The 21,432-nt window shown below is 39.2% G+C and overlaps 1 protein-coding gene across 1 annotated transcript in view; it reads right to left on the bottom strand.

The window, feature by feature from the left end:
- Positions 1-7,722: 7,722 nt before the first annotated feature.
- Positions 7,723-21,432, bottom strand: part of ntmt2 (N-terminal Xaa-Pro-Lys N-methyltransferase) — a 17,095-nt gene continuing 3,385 nt past the window's right edge. Inside the window, exons 2-4 of the mRNA XM_005734278.1 lie at positions 14,870-15,042; positions 11,802-12,054; positions 7,723-10,701 (exon numbers count right to left, since the gene is read on the bottom strand). Of these exons, the coding sequence (XP_005734335.1) occupies positions 10,445-10,701; positions 11,802-12,054; positions 14,870-15,042 (683 nt within the window). The 3' untranslated portion in view covers positions 7,723-10,444. The remainder of the gene's footprint in view (positions 10,702-11,801; positions 12,055-14,869; positions 15,043-21,432) is intronic.

Below are 21,432 nucleotides of genomic sequence, written 5' to 3'. Positions count from 1 at the left end.
AACAACTTTGTGAGCTAAAGAAGAAGTGCAATATGGTCGTGGAGAAGCCTTCAGCCCTATAGAAAATCTGTGGAGGGAACTCAAACGTCAAGTTCCCAAGCAGCAACCAAGAAATCTAAAGAATTTAAAGTCTTTCTGTAAATTGCAGTGGGACAAAATTCTTCCTGAGATGTGTTTAAACCTTTTTCACCAACTACAAGAAATGTCTTACGATGTTAGCCACAATATAATTATTTAACCCACGGTATTTGATTCCCTCCAAACACATATGACACATACACACACACACATACAAACATGCTCCAAACTTCTGTCTTGCCTGGCTCTCTGCTCTGACTCACATAGGAAAAAAAGGTTTAATCATTGGAGTAAATTGGCTCGTTGGAAAAATGATTCGTCGGGGCATAATGTGCATGTGTGAGCCATTTTGAGTCATTATGCTGTGATCTGAAAGGTTATAGAATTGAAACCAGCATGAGGCTGGAGCTTCCAAGGGCACCTAGAGCACTAGGCCTCGAGAGCGGCTCCACATGTTGCCAGACAGCACAATACCACAGCAATGCGGAGGAGGGGGACAGCTGCGTGTACTGTGGGAAAACCTAATTGGGTGACGCTGCTTTCAAACCTCAGTCAGAGCAATAAAATGAGGTGTTTGTTGTACCACATCACTCTGAATTAATGTATACACTTGTACTTTACAAACACACGCAGTCATGATTCCATCACTGTAGAGCACAGCACTGTAGCTAACTTTCAGTTCCTCATCTTCTCCTAACCCTTACCGCCACCTGCCCAACCCTAACCAAAATCTAACCATACCCAGTCTAGCTTTAGACTAGTTTCAGTATTATCTGGGAGTGAGAACCAGATAAATAATATTGTCAAAATTATATTGTTCTCCAAAAATAATAAATAAACACATTAATGAATCACATTATTGCATGGCGACATGTTTCTTCTTGAGCACTATTTTATTCGGACATAGCAAATTAATCACCAATTCACAGATTAGTACAGATCAATGTCAGTCCCTTTGTTACTGTGAGTCAGAGGTCATCGAACATTCTCAGACAGATATAGTGCCGTTGACGTTACATAACTTCCTTAGTGTACTTTTAGAAATGTACATATGGGACTGAGTTCGCCACAATCAGGTATTTTCTAGCAATAACATATGCAGAAAAAAGAGACACTTAAAGTTCTCCAAAAAATCAAATCTGTTGCATGAACTGTGTGTGAACATCCACAGTGATCTCTGTCTATTGATAAAGGAAAAGTACTAATACCACAGTAAACAGTTGTTTAATGACTGAACACCTGAGGTTTCTGTTTGTTTTCAAAGAGGTGTTCGGCATTGGGAAGGCCAGTGGTTTATTGTGGGTGCTGACTGTCACTGATGAAGCTGTGCCCAACTCTCTAAATCCTCTGCACCTTACAGATTTTACTGGCAGACAATCCTCCTGACCGATGGGCTTGTGGAGCTCCGGAATAACACTTTGAAGGATGCAGGGTAGGTTATCACAGGAAAATTTGTTCCAGGCCCAGGAACGTCAGCAGTGCCTGTACAACAGTCACTAGGCACAGACAATTTACAACAGGAGATCAAATACTTGTACTGCTTCTTTTGTCCAGCTCAATTACTCACCAAGTGGTAAGGACCCTTTGTGGTCACCCGACAAATGCGGACTTTGATTATGAAGTGGTGTGGTAGGACCGGGGAAAAGCCATACAGGTTTACCACCTCAAACTCTTGCATGGAAAGAGGTCGAATCAGGATGAGCTGGCGCCTGTAATGCCAATTTCTACCATTCCCGCCTCACCCCATTACTGTAACCCTCTCACACCACCCCAGAGAACAGATCTTGCTGCAGTGCAACAGTATTTTGCAGATGCGTTCTTCCCTCCGCCCGGTTACACCCAACTCATAAAGCCCGATTTTTAAAACTGCCCCAACAAAACGATGCATTCACAGACCTATAGGTTACCTGAAAATAAAAGGCAAATAGTTTGGAAGGAATTGGCTGCTATGTTGGAGATGGGAGTGTTGGAAGTACAATGCTTGGTGTGGCTCCATAGTTCTTTTGTTAAAGAAAGATGGGTGTATAGGTTTCTGTGTGGACCACAAGGTAAATGAAGTGTCACAGTTTGATGTTTGTCCCATGCATGCACTGCTCATTTTTTTCACACTGGATTTGACCAGGGGCTACTGGCAGATTCCCTTGTCTTCAAGTCTAAAGAAAAGATGGCTTTCTCTACTACATACACTGCATATGATACAACCTACCGGGATAATGTCATCATCCACAGTGACATCTGGCAGAAAGTTACTGAAGTGCTAGAATCCTTGAGCCAGGCGGGGTTCATAACCAGTAGCGGTTTTTGATACGGGTGACACGGGCGGTTGCCCAGGGCGGCATCGTGGTGGGGTGTGGCATCAAAAGAAAATGCACATACTCATGCTGCCCCGACGTCATGCCAGCGCATATCGGGAATGGCATAGGCACCGATCGGTTTTCTATCACCCATTTGCTGGGAGTAAGGGCGCCCTCCGTTTGCGAGGTGCGCCTGCTGCTTGCGGTACAGGGAGGAGAGGGTGGGGCGGCGGGGGATTCTCTGACCGGATGGAGCAGCATCTAATAACCAACTCGCAAAATAAAGCAAAATAAAAACAAACCAACAAACACAAAAATACCAGACATTATGATAAAGACTTATAATTTGCACCGATGTTTTTCCTCGGTGCGCCTGCTCGCTGCTGAAGTAAAAGTAAACTTTATTGACATCTCCGCTAAATACAGTCCAGTATATAGAGAGACGAGACGACGAAGCTCCAGTTACAGCAGTGGAAGTAAACAAACAATAAATATAAGAAGAGTAAGAAAATAAATATACACTTTAGGACTCGAGGTAAAGGGATCAATACCAATTTAAAATTCATAATTTACACTTTGATGATTTAAAGTCTCACACACAACTTGTTGAAAGGGGAGGGGGGCCGGCTGCTTCCAAATAGAGCACATTTCATTCATAATCATGGCTCAAGAGTTGGGCATTCGCCTTGTAATCGGAAGGTTGCTGGTTCGAGCCCCAGCTTGGACAGCGTCGGTCGTTGTGTCCTTGGGCAAGACACTTCATCCGTTGCCTACTGGTGGTGGTCAGAGGGCCTGGTGGCGCCAGTGCCCGGCAGCCTCGCCTCTGTCAGTGCTCCCCAGGGTGGCTGTGGCTACAATGTAGCTTGCCATCACTAGTGTGTGAATGTGTGCATGACTGGATGTGTAAAGCGCTTTGAGGTCCTTAGGGACTAGTAAAGCCCTATACAAATACAGACCATTTACCATAATGATGTAAATCCAAGCCCATTATGTATTCATGATTTGAACCCTGGGTTGCGCGAAATCCTAGAAATAAACCCTACACAAAGTGAATATGTGAACTAAGGTGTAGGTTGTAGGGGATGGGTGTTCATACTGGAGTGCAAAATTAAAACCAATGGAAGATGGACAAGAAAAGTTCAAAGCCATCAGTTTGAGTAAAAAAAAAGAAGAGGAGGAGAAACGAGCAAAAGATACAGGTAAGCAGATGTGTCATTGGATAATGGCAGGTCATCCTGAAAAAATCAGAATCGGAATACTTTATTAATCGCTCAGGAAATTATGTGGGTTACAGTTGCTCCAAGAAGAAATGGTAAAAATAGAAGTAACAGTAACAGTAACAGACTAAACTCCAAACAATACATTATGTTACAGATTTTAATATTAATTAGTCATTGTCAGTTGTTGATTTGTCCTGTTCTTATTGTATGACGAATTATGATGGCTGTCTGCTAGCCGTTTTATGTTAATGTACAATCCTTAATATGTTTTATGTGTGTGTGTGTGTGTGGGGGGGGGGGGGGGGGGGGGGGGTGCGCCCAGGGCGCCAAAGAGGCTAGGACCGCCACTGTTCATAACCAACCCGAAAAAGATTACGGTTGGATGGAGGGAGGTACAGTATCTGGGGTGAGCAGCTGCACTCTCATATAGAAAAAGCAGGAGCTAGTGCATCCTGCCCATGTTCCAAGACAACAAAAGAGGTGAGATGGTTTTGGGGGCGGGCTGGGTACTACCACAGGTAAGCATGTTGGGCCGGACTTCAGGGTGTGATTTGTAGCTCAGCTGCAGGGGATGGGTGGCACAGTGGGTTCAGGGAGCAGTGCCAGGGGAAGCTGACTAACACTGCTGGCAGACATCAGCCAATTCTGCCTCTACCATTTTACACAGTAGTATCCTGGGACTGATTTGTGTGGCAGCAGATGACAGTGAGGAGCTGGGGACATAGACTGGAGCTAGGCAGGCAATGGCACAAGCATTGCATAAAGTGAATAATAAAGAGTTATCCTGAGCTGGGAATGCCGCATCCCGTGTGTGTATTAAGGGTCCAGATCAAGGCTAATGTCACAGAGACCTGGACTGGAAATACATGAAAATGCAGCCAATGGCCAAAGAAAAACTAGACATTTAAGGAAGAGTCCTTCAGAAGCCATTTAACCCACTTAAAAAATAGAAGAAAGGCAAGGGTTTGTACGTAACTTATATGCTGTTATTTTAACTGTTATACTCATTTTGTTATACTAAAATACATTTGAAAGTAGGTTGCTGAAATCTAAATCTCAGTGTCTCGTTTAATGCCAAGAACATGACCCTGCATTGCTCCATTATAATCACAGTGAATCAAACACACATATTTCATGCCGTTCATGCCAGTTCCAGATGGGAAGAAATTCCTCCTTATTTTGTTGTTATGAGTAATGTTTTCCATCAGGCTCAGCAGGAAGGTCATTTTTTGGGAAGAGAAATTATTCTTTTTCAGTCAACACAGTTGCAGCAATCTTTGGGTGTATTAAGCAGAAGTTAGGACATTTTGTATGTGTTTTAAAACAGGCAGGATATTGCAATTTTTCATTCTTTCTTCAGTTTGGAGAATTAACTATTATGATCAGCAGCATCTGATCTAAGCTCCAAACATTTGTTGATGAGATATTGCATGCTTAGGACTGTGCAGAAGTAGAACAGAAGCAGTGACATTGTGTTGCTGTGTTGTTGGTTAATTTACTTTGACCCTCCCACAAAGTGAGAAATCATAGTAACCAAATAACTTTGTTCTGGTAAAATGAAAATATTAAATAAAATGGCCCAAAGAGAGGATTCTTATTGTCAGTGAAAGTGTACCAACACAGATCACTGTAATCGGCACCCGTTGGCTAGGTCTTCTCTGCTAATTTAAGTCACTAAAATTGCACTCTTTGTGCCTTCAGCAACTTTTAGAGCATTTTAAATAAATGATATGATACATTTTAGGGCTTCTATGTGGACATGTTTGTGCTTCAGTTTTGGTGAGTGAGATTCTAGTATCTTATTAATCTTTTACTTAGAACTAGATGTGTGACCATATACATTTCTTTTGCTAGCATTAGCTAATAACTAAATACAAAAAGAAAGAAAGAAAAAGAAAAACAGTTGGGCAGCAGCCAAAACTTTAACATAAAGACTTTATGAAATCCTTATTCAATGTTTCTCACAGCCATTGATGAAAAGGAAGTTATTGAAATTGTCAAACAAAGTAAACATCAGAAATCATTGGACTGTAATGATATTGATATGATAGTGGTTAAAAAAAGCTATTGAGGTAATTTAAAAACTATTTACATACATCTGTAATTTATCATTTCAGTGAAAATAAATTTCGTGGGGTGATAATAGATGAAAAACTTAACTGGAGAGCTCACATAAGATATATTCATTCCAAAGTATAAAGAAGCATTGCAATCCTAAACAAGGCAAAGCAGGTTCACTTCATACTCTCTACTGTTCACTGGTTTCACCTTACTTAAGCTATTGTGCAGAGGTCTGGGACAATAACTATAAAACTACATTACGTTCACTTTTTACTCTTCAAAAAAAGTGGTTCGAATCATCCACGACGCAGGTTATAGGGATCAGACAAACTCACTTTTCTTGCAGTCTGAAATATCTAAATTTGCTGATGTGAAATTCCAAACAGCACAAATTCTGTTCAAAGAAAAAGATAATGAACGACCAGGTAATATTCAGAGTATGGGCTTTTTTGGGGGGGAGAAGGAAATTATAATTTAATGGATGGGATGTACGTACTGCCAGAAAAAGCTTTTGTGTTTCTGTGCGTGGAGTGAAGCTGCGGAACAGAGTGTTGAGTTGAAGCAATGCCCAAACATAAAACTGTTTAAAAAGGGTTATGAAGAAAGGGAAAATGTTGATATTCAGTGAATACCTCTGTTTAGGAATTTTATGATGATGTATATATTATATCAGACATATGTTCGTTAATATTACTGCAGATTATATCAGTAAGGAGGCTGATTAAATATTGATCGATAACTTATGGTAAAGGGGTGGGATTAAATAAGTGTGCACAGCTGACGCAATGTTGAAATGTATTAGCTTTATTTTGTATAGCATTTTTTCTCTTCTTTTTTCTGCTCGATGGACTTTGCATATTGTTTACATGATCGAAATAAATTAGAACAAACAAACAAACAAATGTGTCTTAGGGTTTGTGGGTGGTTGTAGTTCGGGAGATAAAGCGGGTCATCTACTAATCAGAAGGTTAGTGGTTGCTCCAGTCTGCATGTCAAAGTATCCTTGAGCAAGACACAAGTTGCTTTATGATGGATACATTGGAGTGTAAATGTTAGGTAGCAAGAACTTAAGTGGAAAAAAGTTCATGTTGTATAAAGTGCTTTGATTGCTCAAGTGGAGTAGAAAAGCACTATATAAGAATCAGCCTATTTAAAAATCAAAGGGTCCAATAAAAGAGTCCAAAACCATTTGTCTTCTTTTATATAAAGTCTATTTTCTGGTGGGGCGGGGAAGGACTGTTTCCTCACAGAAAGACAGTTCTTGATTAAATCTTCTGCAAGTTTTGTTTGTGCCTGTTTTGGTTTCCTCCAGGTAAAAAAGAAAAAAAAAGATGCTAGTTAGGTTAATTAGTTATTCTAAATGTTCTAGATTAGATGTGCAATAGATGAACTCGAGTTTTTGAGCTGTCAGTAATACTAGTCTAGACTAGACTAAGAAGAACTCCACCAAGGTGGTTATTGGACTACAAGCTAGTGCTAGATTTTAATAAATCTTTTAGTTGTTTTGCGTGTGTGTGTGTGTGTGTGTGTGTGTGTGTGTGTGTGTGTGTGTGTGTGTGTGTGTGTGTGTGTGTGTGTGTGTGTGTGTGTCCCATAGACAGAATTATGTATTCGTGTTGCTTTAAATAACAACGAAGGTTTAAATTAACAAAACTGGACAATCTCTTGTCTGTGCATCACTGGACAATCACGAGAGCCCAGGTTTATTGTTACTACAAATTGCGTTACAATAATTTCATATTTTCTTTGGGCGGTGCAGTATTGAATCATTCCCATCAAGTTAGCTTATGTTGCCCTGAATGCAGTTATTGCATCCAACTGTGCTCTCTGTCTTCCCAACATGCTCTCAGCCTGCATTCAAGCCCAAAGCTCTGCACTGTTGATGTGACTGGGCAAATTAGTGTTACTCCAGCTAATGTATTCAAACTGCTGCCGAGTGGCTGCAGAGGACATTGAGCGGTATTAGAAATGATCGCTTTGACTGTGAGCGACGCTAACCACTCGTGAAAAGGTGACAGCACATTTGGCTGCTATTTGCTAGGGGAAAGAAAAAATACCTCCAAGTTTAACTTTGTGGTATTTTAGATATTTAATTCATACAGGATGTGGAAAATGTGTTTGGTCTATTCACATCTTAAAAGAGTCATTCTGACGAGAGAAACATGCTACAGAGTTCATCTCATGCCATTGCCCCTTGAACGCTTTAATGATTTTGTACTTTCTCAGTGCCAGCCTACTCACTGACAAACTATTCTTTCATAAAAATCTCTGGATGGCCCAGCTCTGTACCACTCCTGTTGAGCGCTTGCACACACAAATATTAAATATTTGTGGTGACTCCTGGATGTGTCTTAAGCAGACAACATCTGACAGGCCTGAAATGAAGCCAGGGCAGATATGAAAACAGGCACTGTCTGTCAAAATCAGGAAATAACCCCCACATTCACCTCAAGGGCCCAGCTGAAAATCATTAGTTTAAAACAATGTGCTGCTTCTACTGTTAGTCTGTTGGCTAAGCTACTGTTAGCTTTCAATTTGACGTTTTCTTTTACAAAAATGGTCCAGCTAAAACTAGTTTTCATATCAAAACAAATATACAGTATGATTCGATAAAAGCATGGAAAACATGACACATCTATTAATCTGCAATATTACATGATAATTTATTATTTTTTAAAAATACACAAAGGCAAAAATATTTACAACTGACTGCACACTGAACAGAAGAAAAATGGTTTTAGTGGTTGTGTTTGATAAATTTTGTACTTCCTAGAGAACTCTAGTGTGTCTGCCCAGATTTGGTTATAAAAATGAATTCAGTTTATTATTTTTAATAAGGATTTTAACAAAGAGAAGAGGTCTAAAATAAAAGGACTGTAAATGTCTTGCAGTTTGCAAGCAGATTACAGTCAGTCCAGCCAGACAAGATCTGTGGTGATATTCAGAAATAAATAACTATGATCGAGATTTGGAGAGCTTATCTGATTCTGCCTCCTTCCATTGAAACTGTTTGTCAAGAAACTACACAGATGAGCCCTTCCTATACAGAAAAAACAACTAGCATCTATAAAATAGGATCACTTGAGGGAACTCTCGAAAGTCTGCAACAATACAATACAACAGAAAAAATGAGTATATTACACTAGATTTCCATGTTAACAATGTTGACATCAGCACAAATGATGTATGAAACCAATACAGATGTCATTATTGGGGACCAATGCTAACATCAGCATGAAATATCCAAGTTTTAGTATTACCCTTGCCCTTTGGGGGGAGTTGCAATCTTTGGGTGTGATTGTTTTTTTGCTTTTTTTAAATTAATATCTATTATTATTTTTCCCCAAAAAACGACTGTCTCCACATCAGCTCTATAAACATGCCAACATATGCTGTAAGAGTCTATGTAATTTCAGACAGAGATCTGTCATCCCTGTTTTACACGCAGATCACAATGACTAATTAAACTGAGAAATTAAAATACTCCCAGTTGGGATGTGATTCATTTGTAATTTTCCACTTTGTGGAAACATTCTAGTTTGGTGCTGTTTTGAATGGCATACTGCTCTACATTTATAATATTACTTTATGCAAACAGTTAGCTTTGACTGGACTGAAACTATGATAAGGTTAGCTTGGCTAAAAAGTTAAAAATTGTTCTGAGGAATCGGCTTGCCCAAGCTAGGTGTCTGACCTCTACAGCATTTTCTAGTTCTGCCAGTGCTTCTTTATGGTGGCCCCTAGAGACAAAGCAAGTACAAACTCAGAAGCAAGTACAAATTCCAAAACACAACAGAAGAGTTCCAGCACAATAGGGGCAGTGTTGAGCTTCTCTCTGAGCAAAGCACACTGACTGTTTGTTAACGTCAGATTTGACTCCACATTAAGCTAAGCGTTCATAGTAATTAAAAACAAATTAAACAAACAACAGTTTGCATATTACCTTTCTTATAAAGCGTGGTTGTTCTATCCTTGCAGGTGTTTCCCGCCGGTATCCAACGCCCTGTGTTTGCAACAAACTTGCCATTTATTTTGCAAATCAAGCTAAACACTGCCCCTAGCATCATGGAGCAGTTTGTACATGTTTTGGAGTTTGTACGTGCTTTGTCTCTAGGGGGCCACCGTACTTCCTAACTGTTAAGCATTCCCAGAATACACAGTATGATGACATACTGAACCATCCCAGCTGTTTACTGTCAAGTTTTCTAAACAAAGCTTTTAAAAGTTAGTTTACACCTTAGCAAAACCAATTGAAATGGCATGGTATCTGTATCCATCCACTGCATGCAACAAAAATAACATATTATTAACAAAAATAATATGCCATTTTCCAGACAATGTATCCAGATATATATTACAAGTTTGTGCAACGTTTTGTTATTAAACCTTACATGATTCATATTTGGTGTTGATGTTTGATTTAGTTCAAAACTAGTCTGAACCACAAGATCAAGATCATTGATGTAATAAAGATATAAAGAGATAAAAGTATGAATCTGCTGACATACAGGATGCTGTCTTATACTGTGTGTGTATACTGTGGCCTTAAGAAAAAAAAATGCCCCAGTCTCCATAAAATCCCCTTGGTTGCCATCATGCTGTCCACATTGCTTTTTCAACATTTATAGATTGATTACACTGCTAAGATTTCTAGCTATGTTGTTCTGCTTTTCAGCAAAACAGCAGAAAAAAATCCTGAAATATCAAGTGAACTCAGCTATGAGCTGAATTTTCCTTTGTGTTATCAAAGCAAACCACAAGCTTAAGCTGTTTGCACTAAAATTGTCTCTTCTATTTCATAGCAATCATCCAGACAGGCATAATGATCTCTGGGAAGCCTCCCTGTCTCTCAACAGCCAGGACCTCCAGTCCAGCCTTGGCAATGATGGTCTTCATGATGTCCAGGTGGCGGCTAATGCTGCTATCGATGGGGTCCAGCTTGCAGCCTTGCCTAGCCATATTATCCTTGATTATGATAACACCATTTGGACGCAGACTCTTTTTGCAGCGAAACAAGAAGTTCATCAGGTCCTTGTCTGTTAGGTGGCCTAAAGGGAAAGACAGGAAAAATAGTCACTTCTAACTGATTTATTAGTCACTGCAGAAATCATCAAGTCCCCCAATAGAACTATGGAAGTCCAGTGACTGTGATCTAACCCAAATGCAAAACCATGAGTCAGAATAATCTTAACAAAAGTCACGTCGTTTATTAAGAAGATAATTCATTAACAAAAAGCTAGACATGAAATACAAAAGGAACTGAAAACTTCAAATTACACAAAATAAACTGGGAAACATACTATGAGGTACGAGGAGCTCGGACACATTAGGCAAAATGAGCTGACGCTCAAGGACAAAGGGAGACCAAAACAATATATTCATACAGGAGGGTGATTAGGGGAGCAGAGACACTGTGATACAGAGCAGTAACAAATTAGACATAACGAGACGGGGGGACATAAAGCACACGAGACAGGGGACTATCAAAGTAAATCAGGACGCACAAACACTGAGACACTAGGACAATGTGAGCTTGATGCAGACAAAAAGTAAAAAAACATGGAGACATGGCAAACTTAACATGAATGACAGTAAACTACAAAATACAGATATGAGACTAAAAGGACAGAAAGGGGGTGCCAAAGGGAACTAATAAACCTAAAGTTATCTAAAATAAACTAGAGATACATAATATACAAGGAAAACAATATGAGATCAGAATAATTCATAAGCACAAATATAAAAATAGAACCTCAGAACATTTTTTTAAAGAATTTTAGGATTTTCTGTTTGAAAAAGTGCAAAATGCATCAACAAGTTTGCAGAATTACAACAGCATGCAAAATATTTGGAAAAGTTTCATTTTGTATCTGTATTTTGTATCAGCCAAAGATAAGGTAGATAAAGTGCCGAGGGTATAAGTGCTTTCTGTCAAGGGTACATGGGCAGTAACTTAGAGGACAGCAGTTAAGTGACAAGCCATTGTACCTCTAAGTCTAAAAGTATAAGTATAATGAGGTACTTAAGAGTATACTGTATCTTCATAAGTATACAATTTGAAGCATCATTGTACAATAGATGAAAATTCAAATATATCAATACACCTGATCTTTCATGAGCAGAGTGTATAGATAACCTTCATACTTACATGCCACCCACTGCATCCATATGACATCATACTTGTTTTGTGGAGGGGTGAATTCTTGCAGATTGTAGCAGTAGTAGGTCTCAATACGGTCAGCATCGTCACCCAGGTACTCCTCATGTGCATGGAGCAGGAAGTGCTCCATCATGTCTGCCATCTCCAGTTTCTCAAACACGGGAAGGAGCACACCTTTGGCTACCCGCCCGATCCCACAGCCACAATCCAGAGCACACTGTGTGCCCGCACTACCGGGCCCCTGTTGTTAAAAAGAAAGAAAAAGAAAGGATAGACTCATATAACTTTAATCAAATTAATTTTGAAGGATACTTAGAGTTTAAAGTTAGGAAAATGCAGACTGTCTATAAAGCAAATGTAGTCATAAAATGAGATTTTCAATTTTACAGAAAACAAAAAGATGCTTAAATCTTTCTTGTTCTTCTAGTAGTGCATTATTATCATGTCTAAATCATAAAAAGTTTTATACTTTATGTTTTATGTTACCAGGTGTCAAGCTTTCATGCTCAAAAGTACCAAACAAATCAACCCCAGTTCCTTAGGGTAACAAAGCAATGAACTTTAACACAAGGGAATAAAAAGTCACCTCACTTGACTTGTGCTGGTTTTCTTCCTCTTCATTTGGTATTCTGACCTCACTACAACCCCTCCACATCAGGGACCCCAGTTTATGATTGTAGGAAAGTATGGGGGCCCACAGGAGCTCTGTTACAGGAAGCTTCTTGGTTTCAGTGAATTACTGCCATACTGCTGTGCGCTTATGTAGCTCTCTTTAATCTGGATGCGTTCTAAATCTTTTCCTGCCACACTCTTTTTTAATGGAAACGTCAGGTGTAAACAGAAGCTGTTCACAGCCAGGGAAGAGGCTTTGGAAGAGAATAATGATCCTCCTGCTTTACACCACACACAATGGGGAGACATAATCAGATGATGCAGGTTATGTGTGTGAGAGCCCTCCCTGAACACCACACCCTGAAGCCATTCATCCCCCCCCTACCCCCCTGAAGCTAAGCCACAAGCCACCCATACCCCCATCGATGGAGAGCCATCTAGGCCTAGCCGAGCAGGAGAGGAAATCAGTGACAACCATCTCCATCCCTGGCCTATGGACCACCTGGTGGAGAGCCAGATGCCACCAGGTGATCCGGACATTGGCATCCTTCATGCGACGGAGGCACTGCAGTTCCATCACCCATCCGAACACAGGGTGAAAAGGCAGCCCAGGAGGTAATAATGAAGGAGCATTGTTGATTGCCCACTGGAATACCAGGCACTCTTTCTCTACTGTGCTGTGCCTAGTCTCCCACTCCGACAGTTTGCTGCTAATAGGAGAATTTGCTGAAGCGGCACTATGGGATATTTGTGGCTGTCCCCATGCACACATCTAACCTCCACCCACTCTGCCTCCAGCAATGCCCCAGGCCAAACCAGGGTTTGGTGGGGCAGGGTCTGCATAAAACCCGAGTCCACCATAGCCTGGCGGACGCATTCAGACTCCACAGCATTCCTTCTGACATCATCTCTAACTAGTGGCTCCAGTTCAGCTCTCGTGTATGGGAGTTTTGGACTGAGGTCCCTCTTCAGTGCAATGTCTCCTCCAACATGTCAATATGGCACTCCAAGCTGGTGTGGATAGAATACGCCCACAACACCATGACCTCTGCTGCTATGGGCCTATTAACCTTTGAAGCATGGCTTGGCTAGGAGCCACCTCATTCCCAGCCACTGAAGGTGAGCTCACTGTACCCTCAGATGTCCCCTCCTATGAACATTGCGCTCTGTATGGAGTTGTTAGCAGAGACGGGTCTTCTAGCAGAATCTGCATGAATATTGAAGATACTTATTATCTAGACGGAGGAATAATCACACGTGGGGCATCGGCTTTTACCGGAGCATTCACACCAAAAGGTGACTTTGTTTATTGAACTCTCGCATATACTCTGCAGCATAACAGGAAGCATCCTTTCAAAATAAAATCTCAACTGATGACAATGAGGACATACCTATTAATTAGCTCAACAGGAGTCCAAAAAATTGGCTCCCAGTTTCATTGGCCTGTTTGAAATAGAATAAATCATTAACCCTATCTCTGCCAAGTTGAAATTGATATAGAATGTGAAAATTCACAGTGTTTTCAATCTCTTCACTCCACTGTGTACATTAATGTATAAATTGCTATCCCAATTTCCCATTTTCTTTATGCTTTTTGAGCATTATAATTTTATATGGTTATATTACTGCTAGAGAAAGGATGCCTCCTAATTGTCTGTAGTTCCTTTTAAGCAGTCTTAGGAGTTTGTAAATAAAGGGCATGTAGCCTGACTCCCCTGTCTACAGCAGCAACACACACACAGACAAACCCAGAACATTAAAGAAATCCTTTCCTTGTCCACTGTACAGAAGTTAGCGCTGTTTTTAAAAAAATAAAAAATAAAAATACCATAGTACAAAGTGATTACCAGCTGTTGGCTCAGCTCACTCTGTGTGGGTGTTTATGAGGCTGCCATCACGACTCCAGTATAATTAGAATTTGCACTGAGGCGCCATCATCATGAAACAATAATTTGTTTTGTACAATAAGGATGACAAATTTCTCACCAAAAATAGATTCTGGCATGTACACTAAGAGCTACATTGCAAATTGATATACTACAGGACAATATGCAGAAACTATGACAAAGTGCATGCAAAGCATATACTTTAAAGCTTAAAAGCTATTTTTATTCATCTTTAGGCATGAAAAGATGAATAAAAGTACTTTTAAAAAAATCCTGACAGAGGTTGTCATAATTCATGCATGACAGGGTTAAATAACAATAATTACAATGAAACACATCATAGTAACATTAAACGATCAGTGGGTGGCAGGGTGGAGTGACACATCAGTGTCCAATGGGGTGGTTTATGTTCAAGTATACCAACAACACTCACACAAATACAAGAATACAGCCTTTGACTAGCTGCCCACTGTAGTGACCAGCATGCGTGAAAATTTCCCTGATTTGTTTTTGGCTGGATTCTATTAATTGAATGTGAGGTACTAACTTTTGACTTACCACGAACCTCTTCAAAAACTGAAGGGAACCTTCCAGATCAACATTGGATATTTCTACGAAATCTCCCATCATGCCCTCCTCTGAGGCAGGAACATCCTCGTAGAACTTCTGAGCTCTGTAGTAGAACTGTTTCTCTCCTTTGATGTACTCACAGGTGACTGGGAACAGCTTTACTGTTAGAACACATGGACAAACATACCAGGTGACCTATCATAAAACCCAGAACGTCATTTGAACACAATTGTCTGGTCGTCTAATGTCACTTGTAGCCTGCAACACAAAACCTGTGATGACCAACTACACAGACTGTTTATTACTATTCAATGACAGTCACAAGACTCATCCTTTAATTTGTCTTGTATTCTGTATGAGATACGAATATTATTGAGAACCAGAATTCTGTGAGATTAAACATTTAAACATTTGGGATAAGGGTGCAGGGCAGAGCTGCAGGACAGAGAAAAAGTTCTGGAACTACACTCACAGCTTTCCCCATTTTTAGCAGCAACTGTCACAACCGCATCAGGCACAAAATAGGCATGGTATTTCACTCTAAATATAGTTCAGTGGCGCTATAGTTAACATCAACACCTCACAACAAGAGCTGATGCTAGTAAATTATAAACATTGCCAGTGCTTATTCCTAGTTTCTGTATTGTAACGCTTATCCACTATTAAATTGTGTTCTGCAAAAATCTATTATATCCACTCAGTTCTTTCAGAGTACCTAATCTTTTCATGTAACGTGTGGTTACTGTGGAAGCAGCCTCTGAGGTGTTTGTGCCCTTGGTTGAGGGTGAGTGAGAATGTCATTGCCACCACTTCAGACTTCAAACTTGTGTTAGTTTTTAGACTTCACCATTTCGCAAAATTATGCTATAGCGATAACCCATGTGTTACAATGTGACAACACGTTACATCAACGCATGTAATGAGCAATAGTGGGAAAGGGTTAAGAAGTTTACCAGATATGAATTTATAAGAATGATGTCTGTTTTAAATAATGATCAATTCGTTTGATATGATTATTTTTGACTGGTTTGAGTTTTTCCGAAGCATTACAAAGATGACACCAGACTGCTCTGTATGAAGATGGTTTCAGTCCCATAGGAAATGTAGAATGATAATTTGATCACTACTATAAATAGGGATGCGGTGTAGTATTCCTACACTCAGCTCAGCTGTTATATGGTACATGATAACCCTGTGGTTGATTCAAGTTACTGTTGTGAATTTACAAATGTTTAAAACGAATAAGTTTTATTACTGGGAGGCTGATAATAGAAATGTATACAGTGTTGAAATTTCGATTTTGCCTTTCAAGAAACTTTATAATTCGCTTTTTAAACTATCCCAAACTTCCACTACTTCAGCTCTACTGAGCTGCAAATAATTTCTGTAATAAATGAACATATTTATTGTCACTGACTTCATAACAAGTTGTTTCGGGGAGGAGGCTGAGGGCAATGTGTCAGTTTGATAACTAATAGCATGATTCATGACACGGTGGCTTAATCATGCTGCACCTGGCCAGGCTCACTAAAATAAGATGTAAAAGGAGACAAATGTGGTTATGACCTAACATTTTTCTCACAGTACCAGCTTTGATCAAAGCACCTACAACTGGTGTTTACTTGTCATGTTATCCCTCAGGACAGCTTTCAGGGGAAGTGTAAGTATAGAAATGTCGAGAAGAACGGAGAAGACCTGAAGACAGCTTGATAGCACACTTGTCTGCCAATCAAACTGTACATCTACCTCACACCTTGAAAGTGCACCAGCTCATTAGAAGCTGATCTTGGACTTTCTGTGTAACAGAATACTTGCTTAAATGATACAAGGTATGAGGATTAATCTGTCACGCTGTTAGTAAATGACCTGACTGCAGCCGCCTGATGGTAGATCAGACGGCATAGCACTGTCTGACATGAGTAAGTGCTCTTGTGTTTGATATGTCATTCCATTAATGGTCCTTGTATCAAATGGACGGTAAGAAAATAAGACACGTTTGAGCTAGAATGACCTACAGCTCAAGATCTCCTGTTGCTGCTGTTCAGCCCATGATCTCATGATAGACATGAGTGCACTCTGGAGATGATTAGCTATTATTTATTATTATTTATTAATGCACTGCAGTGCTTTCAATGACACTTTTTATATGAACGTACTAACCATTAATGATTCATATATGTCAATTCACTCACTAGCATTAACACTAACAAATCGCTATCCTGTAACTGTTTAATGGTATAAAAACAAATCTACAAAAGAAATTTTACTTTGTTTCTGTTAATAAATATTTCATTACACATATGGTTCAGCAGTTGGGAGAAAGGCTAAGTTGTTGAAAACATTAGGAATTACCAGAACTTACAACCAATTGCTCATCAAATCCAATCAAGTCTTCATCTAAGCCACAATTACGGACAAAAATCCTGTCTGGTTACACTGATATCAGCTGTATTTGCTGCTTAAAGTCAAGTGACCTCTTGAATTTAAATTTGGAGAACCCCCTTAAGCAATAGATATGGCAACAACCTATATTGCCATATCTATTCACTCATCAATCCAAATCATTAAAGTCAAGTTTTTCAGTCACATCCATGGCTGCAGGTGTATAAAAGAGCAGAGCAGTCTGATGGCTGAGTCTGGGTTTGGTGGTTGCTAGGAGAACGGTACTTGCTTGGGTGGACTGTGCCAACCCTAAAGTTTGGTAGAGGGGGGATTACGATGTGGGGTTCTTTTTCAGGAGACAAGCTCCTTAGATGCAGTGAAAGGAACTCTTAATACTTCAGCATAGATAATTCAGACAATAATATGATCCCATTTGTGGATCCGTCCCTTCCTGTTCCAACACTTCCAACACACTCCTCTAAACATTGTGGAAAGCCTTCCTAGGAGAGTTGAATCTGTTGTAGCTGGACCAACATCATATTCAATCCCGTGGATTAAAAATGGGATCTCAGGTTCATATGCATACTAAGACAGATGGGGAGTACATTTGGCCATATATAGGCAATGTCGCCTATATATTTTCTGTAGCTGCTTGGGAAACTAACACAATGATAAGAAGGCATTTTATATAAATTCTCCATCAAAATTCTTTATGTTCTCACTGTTGTTTGCCACATCCCTATTGAGTTCCTGATGAAGACTTTTAGGGCCCTGTTGATCTCGGATCCTTTCTTGTAGTCAATGAGTAATTTTATTTTTTTATTTCAAGTAACATTACCAGGAATTTCTGTTTGCTAATAGTATAAGTCTTTCAGATAGGCTGGAAGCAGAAATGTGCAGGTAACACCACAATTTATTGAACAGTGGTGTTGTTTGTTGTTATTTAGAATGGATTCACATGCTTTTTATCTTTTAGTGAAAGGCGAAGTGCAATATACTGGAGGTGTATGCAGCAACTCTAGTGTGACCATTACATGAAAATATCCACATCACCTTTCTATCTAAGGAAAGAGTTGTACTCTGTCCACTTTATTAGGTACACCTTGCTTTTACTAGGTTGCCCCCGTATGCCTTTACCTTAATTAGAAGATTTTACAAGATGTTGAAAATATCAGAGCTTTTGATCCATTTTGGCATGATAGCATCACGGAGTTGTTGCACATTTGTCAGCTGCCACGAGGGAGCAATGAGGCATTTCCCATTCTGCCACATGCCAAAGGTGCCCTTTTGGATTGAAATCTGTTAATTGTAGAGGTCATTTAAATACAATTAACTCAATTTTATGTTCAAGAAACCAGGCTGAGATTGTCTGAGATTTTTGACATGGTGCATTAATCTGCTGAAAGCAGCTGTTAGAAGATGGGTCCGGTTTGGATATTAAGGTATAGAATTTAATCAATGCTCACTTGATACTAGGGGCCCAAAGTGTGCCAAGAAAATATCCCAAAATATCATATCACATCATTACCGCACCAGACTGAACTTTCTGATACAAGGTAGGATGGATTCCATGTATGTACACATGTTGTGATAACTTCGTCTATTTCATTACAAATGGCATCTGATATAAAATAAATAAGTTAATACATTTAAATAGTGCCAAATTACATATGTATTCCATCTGCTGTGTCAACCTTTTAGGAAATAAGGTAGCAAAAGTAGGAAAAGGGCTACTTAATCTATATAGAATAAAGGGAACTTAAAATCTTTTATATAATATATATATATAATTTTACATGTTTAAGTTGCATTCACACAATGGGACACAATGTCATGAACATGCACATGTGAGAATGTTTAAGTATTTGGTAGCTCAGACAGGACCACTCGAGCTACAATCCGAGGAGACTTGTTTATACCCCACAGACGGACAGCATTTGGGCAGAACGTCCTCTCTGTCAAGGGAGGCCATCTGTGGAACAGTCTTCCTCAACCCATTAGAGAATGCTCGAAATTCAATTTGTTTAAGGCAAAGGTTAAAAACAGGTTATGGACAAATCAAGTGTGTGATCATGTATGAGTTGCATAGTTTTAATGTTTTATTTGGGAACAGAATGGTGTGTATGTGTAAGTTTGGTGATGGAGTTTTTATTATGAATGAATGATGAATTTTTATGAATTATTATGTCTATTTTTATGCTTAAGGACAACAGATGGAAACTAGCCCTTGGCTATAATCTGGTATGTTTACATTCATGTAATTTTTTTTACATTTATGTTCATTAACATGCACTGACCTAAATAAATAAATAAATAAGTAAATATAACATTTTGTATTGTAATGCAATTAATGCAATTAAATTTAGTGCAAATAAATGACTATTCTGGTTATACAGTCACTAAACATCTATTTAGACTATATAAAAAACATAACAAAGGAAAAAGAGCTATTGTTATAGTGGACACTGCATGTCCTGCAAACTATACAACTGCACTAATCAGTCATAGGGGAAATTTATCTTTAAGGGGTTTCTCCCATAAAGCCTGAAGCCTATAAAGCAAACTTAAATGAACTGTGGGCCATTGCTGGCAGTGTCATCTCATTGGAGGGCTACGCTAGTGCTCAAGTAGTACAAAAAACAAACAAACACACAAAAATATTTCTGAAAATGTAGTGTTTTGCCTTTTTTATTTTTTTATTTTAAATGTTGTATAACAAGGCAAAACTGCAAACATGAGCGCAAATATATATATATTTTTCTCACTCTTTAACTGAAGCCCTTCATTGAACTACCAAATAAACAAACTGGTACTCTCTTTCTGGTAAGACACATGGCAGCATTTCTGCTATAACCTTTTTTGTATTTAGCAAAATAAAAAATCAGATACATTAGTTTTTGACTGCTAGTGAAAATTGTTTTCTTTACAAATATCTCCATTAATGAACTGACACAGCCAATCCCTCAACATGTTTGTACTCTCTGCTCATACTGCTTTCATATTAAATCATTTTTTGCTTTTTAAAGAATTTATTTTAACATTGAACTCAACAACAAACAAATCCTCCCTATCAAAAAAAAGGAACTTCAAGGGCCAAATTGCATTATATTTCTTCACGTCACTACAAGTAGGGGTGACGTGGGCAGCAAGTGGTCCCCGTGCTGTGAGTTTGAGACCCCTGCTATAAAGCATCTCTGACCATAAAGGTGATTGTCAGAGTTGCAAAAAGATGTACTGCAATGGTTAAGTAGGGAGAAGACCCATATGTAGACAGTCAGTTAGTCAGTCCAAAATAAGAGATTTATGAAGTCAGACACGTGCTTTCAGTTACTAAGTCAACAAAACAGTTATCAGAAACAAAAACAAAAAGGTGAACTAGTCCAAAACACATAAGGAAGAAGCCTATGAAGGTGAATGCCAAAGCAATAATCTCAGATAATCTGAGAAAGCAAGAAAAACATCTTGAGAATGGCTAGAACACTTGACTGCAGTAATAAAGAAATTAAAACATAGATGTCCATAAATCAAGTTGTGTGTAACAATGGAAAATCGCACAGGGAAAAAAATATTGAACACCCTTATTCTAATTTATTTAATACCTTGTACAGAAGCCTTTTGTGGTGATGACAACTTCAAAACACCTCCCGTATGGAGGAACTACTCGCACGTATTGCTCAGGTGTGATTGTGGCCCATTTTTCCTCGGTCTTCAAAGCCTTTAGGTTCAGTGGGCACCTTCTGTGAACTCTGTTCAAGTTCTTTCCAAGACTTTCAACTGTACTCCGGGCAGGCTGCGCTATTCTAGCAGCTTTATTTTCTTTCTCTGAAGCTAATAGAGAGCTTACATGTCTCTGTGTTTGAGATCATTATCTTGCTGAAACATCTACCCATATTTCATCTTCATCATCTTGTTAGATGGCAGCAGATTTTTATCAATAATGTCTCGGTACATTTTTCCTTTAATCTTTCATTCAGTAAAATGAGGCATGCCAGTGCCATATGCTGAAAAACAGCCCCACACCATGTTCCCAACTCCAAACTTTCATCTCAGTAGAGCAGGGCGATATGGCCAAAAATATTTATCACGATATATATTTGAAAATTTGCGATAACGATATAACTGACGATATAATTGATGCGAGACAAAATACAACTCCACAACATTACTAG

Source organism: Pundamilia nyererei, unplaced genomic scaffold, assembly GCF_000239375.1.
Source record: "Pundamilia nyererei isolate P.nyererei 1_Seehausen unplaced genomic scaffold, PunNye1.0 scaffold00057, whole genome shotgun sequence".
Classification (NCBI taxonomy): domain Eukaryota; kingdom Metazoa; phylum Chordata; class Actinopteri; order Cichliformes; family Cichlidae; genus Pundamilia; species Pundamilia nyererei.
The sequence above is the reverse complement of the archived record's forward strand: the minus strand, read 5'-3'. Positions and strand labels throughout refer to the sequence as shown.